General features: G+C 30.4%; 1 protein-coding gene across 1 annotated transcript; it reads left to right on the top strand.

Moving 5' to 3' along the window:
- Window positions 1–314: 314 nt before the first annotated feature.
- Window positions 315–5,634, top strand: Smp_087070 (antennapedia-like homeobox protein; the record flags this gene model as incomplete). Its single annotated transcript, XM_018797575.1, has 2 exons — window positions 315–485; window positions 5,569–5,634. 2 exons carry the CDS (start codon window positions 315–317, stop codon window positions 5,632–5,634), a joined length of 237 nt encoding a protein of 78 aa, XP_018646777.1.
- Between the last annotated feature and the right edge of the window lie 9,471 nt (window positions 5,635–15,105).

Genomic DNA, 15,105 nt, shown 5'->3' on the forward strand with positions numbered 1-15,105 from the left:
TAATCCCAAATATTTGATAAAATAATCTTTCCACACATTGAAATAGAATGCCCACGAAGTTGTTCAACTTTTAAAACATTATCAACTATCAGAAAATACATGAATTGAATCGTGTTTAAGTATTTAAGAGTCATAGTTGTTCTGCTATATTGCATAAATTTAAACTGCCAGTCCAGCCGTACTATATTATATATATATATATACATTTTTGTTTGTGCAAACATCATTTGTACCGTTTTTTTTCTTCTCACTTTTACCATTTCTTCAATATATAAACAAATCTGTGACAAATATATCTTGGTTTCTACTTATCAATGGACATAAATGATACACCTTTCAAATTAGAAGTGCGGTCAAGAAAGAAACGCAAACCGTATACACGTTACCAAACAATGGTTTTAGAAAATGAATTTATGGGTAATGCATATATTACAAGACAGAAACGTTGGGAAATCTCTTGTAAACTACATTTGACAGAAAGACAAGTGAGTATTGAATAACGATGTTATTATTATTTATTATTATTTGAAAAAATTCCGACGATATAATTAACCATAAAAGTTGATGGATCTATTTTACTGATTTACATTTCATAATGAATCATGACACATCCAAGTTTGGATATACTGAAGGGAATCTCTTATTTCTTTTGGAACTGTTAATAGTTTGAAATTCCATTGATTAATCTATTCCTTGTAATCTAACGAATTTTGAGTCAATCAGTATTTTCTCCATATGATCATACCAAAGTCTTATTCTACTTAGTTTAAAGCTGATTAATTAATTAATTGCTCTATGAACTGATATCAGCTTCGAAAACTACGCTGTTAAAAAATAGATTATTTTGAATTGATTCGAAAATTTACTGAATGATAATGATTCGTGAGGAGCAAAGTAGTAAGGTGAAGCCCAAAAATAAGTGAATATCAGAAGCTCTACTATGCCTATATATAAAGTGAGTATGAGAATGCACCTATTGTAGTGAATGAAAACTCAGGTGAGAAGAACCAATTTATTGGTTGGTGCACAATCACACAGTCGTTCAGTAAAATAATGAGAACCATACATCAAATAGTTCATTTACAAATCTTTGATTTGTCTCTTACAAGGTTCATTTTTCCTTCATTCCTGTTGCCGTCTTGATTGCGTTTAGTTCTCTTCTCTCTCCCCTTCATTTCAATCTTCTCAACCTTCTGCTTGCAGACATTTCACTTCCAACTGACGTTACGTACTACTTATATCTGCAAACATAAGTAGCATACATCACATTATGACTGAAAGTTGCTTTTATCAGATAAGTACTTAGGAGGATCAGTCATTAAACAATACAATTAAAGCTTAGCTATCATGTCTAATTTTCGTTCATCATATCAGTAATATTAATCTGGAGGCCTGTTTATTATTTGATGTACTTAAAAACAGAAATCTTCGATGTTCTGAAAACATGCTTAGAATGTTTACTGGGGTTATAATAATATAAAAAGTTGATAGTTTCAAACTGGAGCTTAGAGAAGAAAAATAAACTTTGACTTTATACAAATTAATAATCAGGAGAATTCAGCAAATAAAATTTTCTCTTCGATGAAATCATCTACTTAAGCTGTATATTTGTATTTATGGTTGTATGGTAAATATATGTCTATAGAAGGATAGGAATGGTTGCATCAATAAACGTTTCGGAAGTTTAAATATTAAATGGCGTTGCATAATAATCAGGGGGGGGGTTAGAGAAGAATAGTAGGATAGAAATAATTTACGGATTATAATTATCCCAATTGAAGACATTTTTAGTGATTCCTTGAAGATATTCAAAATTTTCGGTTTAGGGTAGGGTCCTTTTTTAAACTTTTTTTTTTTTTCCCGGAACTGGTCCAACTTTAATAATTAACAAGGGTTTTAGAAGGCCCCTTTTCTAATAAGCTTTCCCTTGGCATTGTATTTCTATATAGTGAAAGTTTCTCTTATCTGACACAACATATATCTGACGCAAGAAGTTTAGTATTACTTAATCACACACATTAAAACCAGTTGGTCTTATTTGATTTTAGAGAAAAAAAACAAACTTTAAATGTAATAATTATTCTGTAACTATTTAAACTACATTGAGATGATATGAGGAATGAATCATTGTGTAAAATTCTATTTAATATGTATCCTACCATTATTTACTGCAATACAGAAATCAACTTTCTTGCGTGAAAAAAACTCTGATAAAGTATACTATCTCATCTGATATTACAATTTAATATTGTTTTAATGTTCACCAATGACAGATTATTTTTATTCTATTGTTTATTCACTGTTTATTTTAGTCTTGTGACTATGTAAACAGATACAATATAGACTTACTTATGTATGGATATGTGTATATGCACGTACGTATATTGGGCCCGAAACTACTATGTAGGCATAGTCTGTGCAGATGTATATAGAAATGTTTGTCTGTATATGTATGAATTTGTCTAATACATATCAATAATTTTCATTTGCATGACACGTGTATTTCAGTACTGTTTTTTATGTATTTTATGCTGTTTTTATCTTGTGCTATAGTAACAAGTTTACAAATCATTACTACTTCATTTTATAAGGGTTCGCATATCCATATACATTGTAAATAGGCAGAAAAGCATTAATTTCATAATATACACATTGTTTGTCTGTCTTTACAATGGTAACTATTTATCAATAAGTGTATTTATTAGTTGGTCTTGATACTTAAATGGTTACAAAATAAGTACTTTTTTCTGACAAAAACTTCTTATTAATAATTATTCTTGGTGAACAATTCTTCATTGTGTTTCCCATTGTGTTCTTCTGTCCTCCCCTACCAAATTCGAAATTGGTATCAACAATAACAACCTTATCCAACCCCACCCCAACTAGTGTGATTATCAATACTACTACTACGACTGTTATTATATCCCTATCATTATCAACATAACAACCATTATCTTATTACTTCTTTCATTTGTGTTTATTCATTTGGAAAAAAAAATAATCAAAAATATATTTGAAAAAGTCAGTTGATCAAAATTGATTTTCATCTGCTCGCGAACTATCCTAAAACATAACAAATTACCCAAAAATTACAATGGGGATTTTCCTTAAAATCTCATAGATATTGAGTTAGAAAGAATAAAGGGTGTTGGGTAGAAGGGACAGGGAGGAAGAGATAAAGTTTTACATTGTTTATAATATTAGTTTTGTTCCAATTACATTTTCAGAGAATGGTATTATTAATACTCTCATAGATACTCTTAAAATAAATTAATCACTATGATGTCAATTCACTATAAATATAATAATAAGGTGTATAGTGTAGTTCAACAGTTATTCCTTATAAATTACTAGGGTAATATCAATTGACAAACAAATCATTTCAAGGGTGTAATTATTGTTTACATTTTCAATAAGATACATGAAATCCTCCATAGAATTAAATTGTTGTCTTTTCATATATAACGGTAGTATAATGAAATAAGTGGTTTCTTATTGTTGAAAAGTAGTTTTTATGTAGAAAAAAACCCTTTTTGGATAACAGAAAACAGTTTAGTCTTATCATATAACAACATTCATGACCGTATATCAGTGAAGCATAAAATGACAATTACAAAACCACTTTGAACTGAAAACTACTTATTTCGGTCAAATATGTTATATCAAAGTTGGATGGTAACTAAGTGTAGAATCAACAATAGGCGTTTCATACAATGTTTACAATTCTAGTCACTATCTGACTTTGATAAAAACTTACGATAGAATGACTGTATTGAAGCAATCCGGACAGGATGCGCATATGGCAAGAAAAATTGATTTTACTTCAATTATTTATATCCATAAGTCTATGACTTAAATCATTACAGATTCACCATTCATTATTAGATTTAAGCTCCTTTTCTGATCTACTTTATTAATTGTCTTTCAAATTGTAAAGCTATTTTTAATCAGTTGACTGTCAGTTTGTTAGAAAGGTAATATCTCCTTTCGCTTACATATACACAAACATGGATTTTTGACTAAACGATATGGTATGTTGTCGCTTATATTAATATACAAATTGGAATAGAAGAATCTCCAAAATTATGGATTTAAGAAATTTTAAAAACGATAGAGAATCTTAAAAAGCATTACACTTTAGTCAATATACAATCAGTAGATATATCAACATAAATTCAGTCAATCAACAAATAAGGTGAAAGTCAGCCAATTACATATTCAGAGATCAACTTAACAAAACCATTAATGAGAATACAATCCCGGGTAAAAATAGAACATCCTGTGAAAATAAATCAGTCACAACTAAGATCATTAGAGTGAACTGATTCTGATTGTTTTATGAGTTAAATAGTTCAAGCAAGTTAAATTATGAAATAGTTTTGAAAAAGCTCGAACCAGTTTGATCTAATAAGTGTTGACAATGTTGACGAGTGTAATAATGAGAGTTCCACCATAAACTTATAACTTCAAAAACAAAGAGCAATTAGAAGAAAGAAAAATATTTTGTCCCATCACACAAAGTTAGTTAAAGTTGTGTTTCTGTACATACTGACTAATTCATAGAAAACAGTCATATTATTATCAAAACGACTTGAGTTATATAACTGACGCCTTATTATGTATCAAATTGAAAATAAGTTTATTTTCTTTCATTAGTCCAATAACAAGGAATATCATTGAACATTCTTTTCGAATTGGATTCTCTTTTATCTGATATCTTTTTTCTTTTGTGAAAAAAAAAATTCTGGTTTTTACTTCGTCACACAAAAAAATTTAATATTTCCCCCAAGTTGACTAAAGCAAACATTCAAACATTTCGATAACAATCTTTCCCAAAATAAGTAGACGATTTTATATTCTCAAAATATACATTTTTTTTCGTCAATATTTTGTTACAACGTTATTGGAAGTATGTTCAATGCTTACTGTTGAATGGATTCATGTTCACGTATATAGATATATGTGTGTATGTGTCTGTGTGAGAGACAAATATAGACAGTCAAGATGAAACAAAATGAATGAAAAGAAGGTAGTTAAGATCTTCAAGGGAATTTACTCATTGAATCATTCACAAAGATAATAATAACAATAATAATAGTATTAATAAGCATATCATGAATTAAGATAAACACTTAAAAAGTTAATTTTCAGAAGAATCCATTTTATTTAGTAACTGGTTGAAATATAAATAAACATTTTAAATACAAGGGTAGTCACTAATGCAATAAATAAAATATAAAATTAGTTTTTAGCGTTATGATATGGATCTTGAATTATTTATCAAGACATTCATTTTTTTGAATTGTCTTCATGTTATTTATATCATAGCAACGTGAAATAATCACACAAAGATAGATAGGAAGAAATCTAGATAGGATGGAACTGTCCATTGTTTACATATTACAAATTGACTCAATATACGAAATGTTTACATAATCGAGTTATTTTTTTTAATGGCTAAACACTTCATTATCTTTTACAGAGAAATGTATTATTCTTCTTCTTTTTTTCGGATATTTGTTTATCATTTTACAACATATAATTCAATTTACTATTTTGTGACTTTAGTTAAATGATATCATTGAAAATGGACTATTAAGAGAACTTTTGTCTAAAGAAATTGTTTATATGTAATTCGGTAATTGTAAGGGAAGCATTTATACATTGTTGTTAAGTGAATGATAAGAGATTTATGAAAATTCACTTGATAAAATATTTCATCACTAACTGACATTAGTTAGTAAGTCACTGGAAAATAGAAAGGATTGAAGTGTATAGTCGTCCCAGTTGAACACTTTCGTGTTCTACGCTGTGAATTAGTGTGACATAGACAGTAATGGTTAAAAATTCTGTTCAGTGGTTGAATAATATATTGTCCAAATTACAACTTCAATAGTTAGTGAGAAATTGAAAGCTCCCACTGATAGTAAGTCAAGAGATCAATATAAAAATTTGTACCACCTCATATTGCTGATTGATGATCCGTTAACTACACTGAGTTATCTGAATTTCAACAAGCAGTGAAACTGAGAATATGGATTTCGTCCTTCTTGAAACATGCATTCTAGTATTGAGATCAGAGACATCAAGTCCCTTTCTCTACTCAGCATGTATATAGTCTAATAAAGACTAATAATTTGCAGTCCTTAGTAGTAGGGACACAAAAATGCGAAAATTTACACGTAGTAGCTACATTATGAGAATTATTTTCAAAAAATTTTGCAATTTAACAGTTTCTGAAACAAAAATCCAAAATAAACACATATGATTTGAATTAAAATGAACACAACTTCAGATTAGCGCTAATATCTATAAAAAACTTCACTGTTTATCATTCAACATCAAACAATCATAATATTGGAATAAGTCAAATCTTTACGAAGATGATTTTTTAATGTTATAAATTGATCGGTCAGAAAACCACTGGAAAGCGTAGAGTACTTGACAGAGATCACCTTTACTACATTTAGAATCAAGCGGCTACTTATTAGTGTCGAGGAATGATTATCTAATTGAACAGTGATTAGAATGTACTCAAAAAATTGAATTCAGACTTATTGACTGGTTGATAACTATATTTTTGTAATAACTAAATATTCTTGCTTCTATTTAATGTAACTTCATATATGTGTGTAGTAGTTCAGAGGTGTCTGATATCTTAAAACAAATAAGTCGTCCAGTATTATCTAAGTTATTTTGGCTAGTTCACCAGTTTATTTACTTTAAATTGAAAAGTATCAACATCGTAAATCTTCTAACAGTAAATTATATCTCACCATTAAAATTAAAAAAAGTTATTAAACAACTGGTAAGTTCACGACATTGAAATGGAATTATTCTGATACCTTACGTCACCTTCATACTGTAAATTAACATGAATATTAAGGTATCTCTATAAATGAAATCCACTCACTAAATGTTGTTAACAGATCAAATACTGTAAGTCAACAAGAGAGTATAATGAGCTATAATTATTTGTATCTGTCATATATGAATTATTTTCTGTAACATTTTTATAGCTTAATCAATTACTTTTTGTTGATTGATTTAATAGTAATGAGTAGGTTTGAATTTCAATCAAAAACACTTTTTATCTTTAAAACAATGGTATATTAACATATAAAAGGCAATACTGATATAAATCTCACATTTACCCATTCTCAATAGTTCAAGCTTTCCTTCATAGTTGCGAGTAATATGCCAATCGTTTCATCCTAGTATGGGACTCCTCAGCAGTGCGCATCCACGATCTCTCCTCGCTAGACTCGAACTCGGGACCTACCAGTCTCGCGCCAGAGTACTTAACCGATAGACCACTGAGCCGGCATTCGATGGTGTTAATGTCTAACTTCAACCAATCCGCGCAATTGAGCAACCGTTCACCAATTGTCGTCAGTGAGTTCCTATCTCACAACAGACTTGGTTGAACTCCAGTGGTCACTGCTTCTCACTAGCTTCAATTGACTCATGCTTTCAACTATGAAAATACTGAAATCTCCACAAAACCCCTTCTGATAATAATATGCCAATCGACAGCTTTGTTTTAAAATTTAGAAAAAAATACTACCATTAGTGATTGCATAAATTTAGAATCAAATTAGATGGTTGTCTTCATTGATTAGTTTAAAAATCTTTCATTCAAACAGACACTTTATGGGGATGAGTTCAGTTTGGACGTATTGGACAAAAAGACTCTATTGGACAGGTATATTATGATAGTATGCTTGAAATACCCATCTGTGGTTACACAAAATATAGAAAATGGAAACATCAAATCTTGAAATAATCATCATTCCATTAAGCCACTGAATGTGAATCATCTAGTCCATATTTCCAACCTCATTTAGTTCACCAGTCTATAGTGCAATCTTACAATTTTTAAAGAGTTTTAAACAGTTATAAGACAGCTATTCACTATAATCTAGTTTTTAATAGCTGTGGCAAATGTAATTAATATATTGAAGAAAAAATTCAGTTTATTTGTAACTGACTAGTGGTACTTTTTCTTTGACTGCCTAAATACTAATTCTTCTGTGTTATCCATAAAAGAGGATAAGTTTATATATTGTCTATATACAAAGAATTTAATAGATTCAAATTAATATACATAAGTTATGAATAATTTACTAAAAAGCAAAACTCTGAAAGAGCAAAATGCAAACTTGAAGTTCGGAATACAAAATTTGTTAAATAGGAAAATGTAAAACTGATAAGAGTTTTGAAACAAAAAAGAAGGTTGGGATAGGGGTGAGTATAAGATTTGCATATTTATTGTACAATTCTTTAAAAAACACTTATTTTGAATAATAAAAAACAATTTCTAGGATATAAGAAAACTATGGATATAACTACACACGATTACTAACTTTGTACGTGCTTAACTTTATATTGATACTGGTTTATGATTTTATTTCACTTAAAGATGTAAAACTGTATTCGGATTTTTCGTAAGATAAATAAGAAAGTTTCTTTAAAAGATTTAAATGAATGTAATATACCTGTAGACAAAGCTAAATGGAATTGAGAGATAAGAAATTCTGCTTAGTTGCGGATATGACAGTAACATTGATTCAATGTTTAAAAATAATTATATATATTTGATGGTAATATTGGTAGTAACAAAATAGTAAGATGTACGTTATATTCTTAAGAAGCTCTAGATTAATTCCTGGTGTGATTTGACTGTGGGATAGATTCACGAGTTCTGAGCAAATATTTCTTGTGAGGCAGTAATGATCACCACAGTTACCCCATGCATTTCAAAATAGCACAAGTGTTTATAAATAACTCTGTGTAAGATACTCCGGATCCATTAGCTAGAGACCGTCGGTAATAATGGATTATGGCAGGGCACAGACCAGCTTTAAGCTGCGGTCTAATTTAATAATATAGAGTATATTTAATGGAAATCGTTAAAATGCATTACAAGGCGAGCCGTAACCTAGAATTCCCAAGAGAACAGTAAAAGAAACAGATCAAAGAAAACATGATACCGGGAATCAGAGGCAGACGTCAAGAGCATCAGTAGCACTTGACAAAAACTAGAAAGGAGGATTTAAGACAATTTTTTGAAGAGTCCTCATCGGTGGCCAGTATCCCACGAAGGATTTGAACTTTAAACAAACTTTTAAAATGAAAAATGATTTCATTGTAGACTAGTCTACAAAACTAGATAATATTTACCAGTGAAGAATCGAATATTAGGTAGTATCATGATTTCACATAATTTTGGACTGTATCGATTGAATAACGAAGGTTATAAATCCACAATCCTTGATATGATTTTTAGGCATTTTAGTCGGTCTGATTTCACGTTGGAAGTCATCAAATAAAAGGTGGGTTAGTTGATTTTTCATCTTTAGTTACCTATTTAGAATGATATTTTTCCTCCGGTGAACACCAATAGGTAGCTTTAAATCTCAATCTTGAAATTTATATAATAATGAAATCATTATGTATCATATGATACTTTTCTAAGTGTAACATTATGGCGTGTTAGACAATCTGTTTACGAGGCTTTTCAAATGATTGAGAAGTAGCGATTGATAATAATATCTTGAACATCAATCCAAATTTAATAAATGTGAAGCATTCGGCTTATGAAGACACGTAACTCTTTAAAAAGTATACAGATTTGTTATACTAATAGGTACATTTCAGTTTTTAATCATAAAAAGTTTACTTTATCCAAAATAAACATATATTTGTTAAATAGATTAAACAACTGTTAGATATTTTATAAGCCGAGATGGATGGTGGCTAGCAATAGAATCCAGAATGTACGTTTCGTCCTATTTGGGACTCGTCAGTTGGTACATCCAGCTTCCTACCCCATCTGTATTGTGTCAGATAACTAGTCTCCGTAGGAAAAGCTGTATTTGATCGGCGAGTTGAGCGTGTTGAGCAATGACATAAATAATAATCACATTTTCTGTTCCAAACTTGTACCTTCTACATCATTTCTAGGCATTAATCTGTGTTGTTATTCATGACATGAAAAATTGTAGTTTATGTTTAATTAATTTTGCATTCTACCCATCAAGGCTTAGCTAAGTAATGTTTTATCTGCCTGTGCGTCACACAGACCTGGGGTGGGTAAATGTTCTCGGTGGAAAATAGTGTGTCAATGAACCTCAACAAGTAAGTTTGAAGTACTCGTTACTGCTGAGTAAGTAAGTTGGTCTACTAGAGTTTCATTATAGCCGATACACTTTGCATACACATCTAAAATACACAAGTCCGATCAACCTATGCATCTCATAGCACTATATGGGTACAAACGCCCTCGTGTATTCTGCACGGATAAGACATTGTTAATCTGAATTACGATAGATTAGTTTGTTAGGCCGATCTCTACTGTCCGCTCATGTAAGTTCTTGGGACGTAGTTCCACTATTCCTCGAACATCACGAGAAGTTATGAGTTGGATTTTCTTCTGGCAAGTTTAAGCACATTAACCTGTAATTGACAAATGAATTGTTCTAAAAATTAAAGTTCACTGGATTACTTTCCAATATCTTCAACTATGAAAATACTGGTCTATCGGTTAAGTGTTCTGGGGCGAGACTGGTAGGTCCTGGGTTCGAATCTCGCGAGGTGGGATCGTGGATGTGCACTACTGAGGAGCCCCATAATAGGACGAAACGGCCGTCCAGTGCTTCCAGGTTTTCGATGGTGGTCTAGCTTCAATTGACTGATTATTTCAACTATGAAAATACTGAAATCTCCATAAAACCACTTCTGATCTATTTCATTAAACCACTATAAAGTATATGTATTTATGTCATTTCAACTTTTAGTTACTAGGATAGTAAATCAATCTTTAATTGAATTGGTTCAGTTTTTTCTAGTTTATAAATTATTATTTGAACAGAAAAAGAATTTGAAAATAAACATTGAAACAAAAGATTAAATCATTATTGTTGCTAAATTAATTGTTATGAAATCTTGAATGGTTCAAATATGATCTATGTATGTATATATGTATGTCTCTGGTGTGTATTATTGAAAGTCAATAAATAATGAAATGACAAAATCCATGAAACCAAACAAATGAAATAAACAGCTGTAAACCAATTATCATTCGATTAGATTATTAACTATGAGAAATAGGGGAAGTGAATTATTTATGGCAAAACTATGATTTCATGCAGACATATATGCATTTAAGAAAAAATGGGATATGTACATGCTCGTAAATTATTTTACAGATCTATAAATATAAATGTACAGTTACTAAATTTGTTCTTATAGAATTTGTCTCTATGGTTTGTTTCAATTTTGTTTTGTCAATCTGTTCAATAAAGTGAAATAGAGTGCGTACACACACACGCGCACACGTACACTTTAGGACTGAATAGATAATTACTTTTACACGTGTATCATACGTCATAGTAATAGATTTCTTTGAAATTACGTGTTGGAATATTGTAACATTGAAAAGATGGAGAGAGTGAGGAATAAGAGAAAAAAGAAACAAAATACGGTTTTCTAACGAGATCTTATTGACCATGAAATTCATTCAATTTAATCTAATAATTTCTCTATAAATCACGGGAAACATCACAACATATGGATACCAATGTAGACCTGGATGTACAGTTTATTGTATAGATTTATGTGAATAGGATACTAGAGTTATTTATGAAATTCGCCAAAATTATTTCAACTGTGATTATCAGTGGTGTTAAATTGAAAAGTTAGATTTTACATCTCTCGATGGCAATACATTCATTCGTTTAAATTAAAAGATTTCAGAAAATAATACACTCATATTGAGCTTAAAGACTGTTTTCAGTTGTGTTCATTTCGATGACAGAAAACCACTGAAAACTGGGGATATTGCGGTTATTTCTTATTGTACACTGATAGCTATACCCAGAACCAACAAATCATATGACAACGATATATACAAGTCCAATAGTTGTCAAAATCATGACATATAATAGACATACTTCCTAACAAAACTATACCCTTCAATGTATCATCATAACTATTATCATTAGTATTGTTTTCTTAACTTATATAACTGCATCCTAATTCTATTGATTATAACAATATCACTGTTATCATGTAACATGCTAATAAATAACTGAGAACTATGTTATTTTAATGATAATGTTGGAGATATTAACAATAAGTATTTATTAAATTCATAGTACGATGTTAGTACATTATTATCATCTGTCAAGTCTTATTTTGCATGTATTCTATTATTTCGGTAACTAGACTGTTCGTTGCTCTCTGATGTTCATTCTGTATTTATTAGGCATCAGTTTATGGTGAGAAATATTTCCGGATTAAATAATACTTTGAAAACATATTAAACATACTAATTTCTTCTACTGGTATATAGCTATTTGTAAAGATTTATATTATGCTATTGTTAATATAAAGGATCACAACTGATTAATCATTATTGGCGTATGAGAGTTGCGAAAATTCTATGGAAGTGGTATTAATAATTCATAGATGTCGGTTTATTGTACTTCACAGGCTTCAAATGTGTAGGCACTTTACGATCTCTGATTTATTGCTTTACTTGAATATCAATAAGCTGAAAACATTCACTTTTAATTATGAGTGATATAGCAATAATATTTATTTGTGTAATACAGTTATTCTACTTTTTGAGGAGAGCAAGAACAAAGATTTTAGCAGAATAGCATAAATTCATTTTATTTCGTTTGGTTCTCGTCATCTGCTTACAATCTGTGATATTTAAAAATCTTAATGATAAAATGGGTTTCAACTACTTACTTGAAAGAGTTTAGCTGAAAGTTATGTTGAAGACACATCAGTATAGTATAATAAAGATGTCAATAAATTTAATAGACTGGATAAAATATTGTAAATATATACCTTATGTAAAAGAACATTCTACAAAATTGATTGCAACAAGAGTTCAAATGGCTAGAAACAAGTAGTTACGTAATCAGTAAACACTGATAAGAATACTTTTCACATTACTCTTACTGTTTTTCAAATTTTTATCATTCATTTAAGAGCAAAAAACCCAAAATAACATATTCGACTTGTATTTTTAAAAAAATTATCGTAACCATCTATTTGTCAGTTAAATGAATTGATCTAACTTTGATACCTAAGTTCACTAATTTTATATTGTTACCATTTAGACTTATTGAATATGACCTTAAAATGGAAATTTTATTCTTTTAAAGTGTATTCATCGTTTATCAATAATAATTATCAACTTTAAATTAACCAGATTCTATTTGATTTCATATAATTTTTGTAAACAAAAATGATTTTATCAGAAGGTGTTTTTGTGGAGCTTTTAGTAATTTTATAATTGAAATCATGAGTCAATTGAAGCTAGATCACCATGGAAAACCTGGATGCACTGGATGGCCGTTTCGTTCTATTGTGGGGCTCCTCAGTAGTGCGCATCCACGATTCCGCCTCGCGAGACTCCATGGTGATCTAGCTTTAATTGACTCATGATCTCAACTGTAAAATTACTAAAGTCACCATAAAACCCCTTCTGATATTAATCATCATGTGCTCACTAGTGACTGGTTCCAAGAGGTATTTCCTGGAGTTCTCGTGAGAAGCAGTGACCAGTGAAGTTCAACCGGGTCTGTTGTGAGATAGGAACTCACTGGAGACAATGGTGGACTGTTGCTCGATTTCGTGGATTAGTTGAAGTTAGACATTAACACTGTTGGACGCCAGTTCAGTGGTCCAGAGGTTAAGCACTTGCGCGTGAGACTGGCAGATCATTGGTTCGAATCTCGCTAGGCGGGATCGTAGATGCGCACTGCTGAAGAGTCCCACGATGTGAAGAAAAGGCCTTCCAGTGCTTCCAGGCTTTCCATGGTGATTTAGATTCAATGGACTCATGATTTCAACTATAAAAAATGATTTTATATAATTTAAAGATAATTTTCATCATGAACTTATACTAGGTAGGTGATAAAAAACTAAAGTATATTAGACTGACGTTTAAAAATCTGATAGTATCAACCTAACAAGAAGAAATGAAAATCTAAGAATTGTTTACATTAAAGATTATAAAGAAATCTAAACAAATTGTATAATATCTTTCGAGTTCCTAATTAGTTATTCATTTAATATTAATTTATACTAAAAATAATTGTCTCTTCATTTTATCAAATATTTATTTTCAGAAGAGGTTTTGTGGATATTATAATAATTTTAATAGTTGAGATCATGAATTACTTGAAGTTAGATCACCATGGGAACTCCGCCTGTAGCTCTTCTAGAGTTACTGCCGGTCCCAAGCCCTGGTAAAGAAGGAGGGTTGGGCATGGGGTTAGCGACCCCATCCCGTAGAAAAGCTAACTCGCTAAAAAAACGCTAACCAGAAAAAATAATTCAAACCAGATCACCATGGAGTCCCACAATAGGACGAAACGGACGTTCAGTGCTTCCAGGTTTTCCATGATGTTCTAGCTTGAAGTGATTCATGATCTCAACTATTAAAATATTTATTTGTTTTTATGCTTTGTAAGATAATAAACTAATTGAAGTTAAATTTCGTTCATCATAGAAAGTTTTTTTTGTTTAAGATTTAATACTTAAGAACTTAAAAATAAATATTATTTTCAGTTAGATTTGTATGAATTCTCACTTTAATATTCAATAATATTTATACGTCTTTGTGAAAACTGTTGTACCTACCATGATTATTTATAAGTCATTGATAACATTGAAGTAGAATTAATAACTAGTAGTAATAAATGAAATGTACAAATCGGTAATAAGATGATATGGGTAGTGGTAATCATAAGATTATAAGAAAATGTGATAACATAAACAAATACTTCGGGGTTGTGAACAGAACAAAACCTGGGGGAAATAAGATGAATACAATAATCTTTGGTAGGTTATATTTGTCACAGATTGATTTCAGGTAGGACATCAATGAAGATTAGAGAGTGTTAGATGGTCGTTTTTTCCTAGTGCAGAACTTATCACTGCGCTCTCTCGACCCTGCTGAGAGTCGAACCAGGGACCTACATGTTTGGGATTGAACACTTAATCACGAAAATCATTGGGTTAGGAACTAACGACACATTCCTAACTTCCGTCATTTTGTGTTCTAGCTCAACAGTCATTCAT

The sequence above is a fragment of the Schistosoma mansoni genome (assembly GCF_000237925.1).
Source record: "Schistosoma mansoni, WGS project CABG00000000 data, supercontig 0164, strain Puerto Rico, whole genome shotgun sequence".
Classification (NCBI taxonomy): Eukaryota; Metazoa; Platyhelminthes; class Trematoda; order Strigeidida; family Schistosomatidae; genus Schistosoma; species Schistosoma mansoni.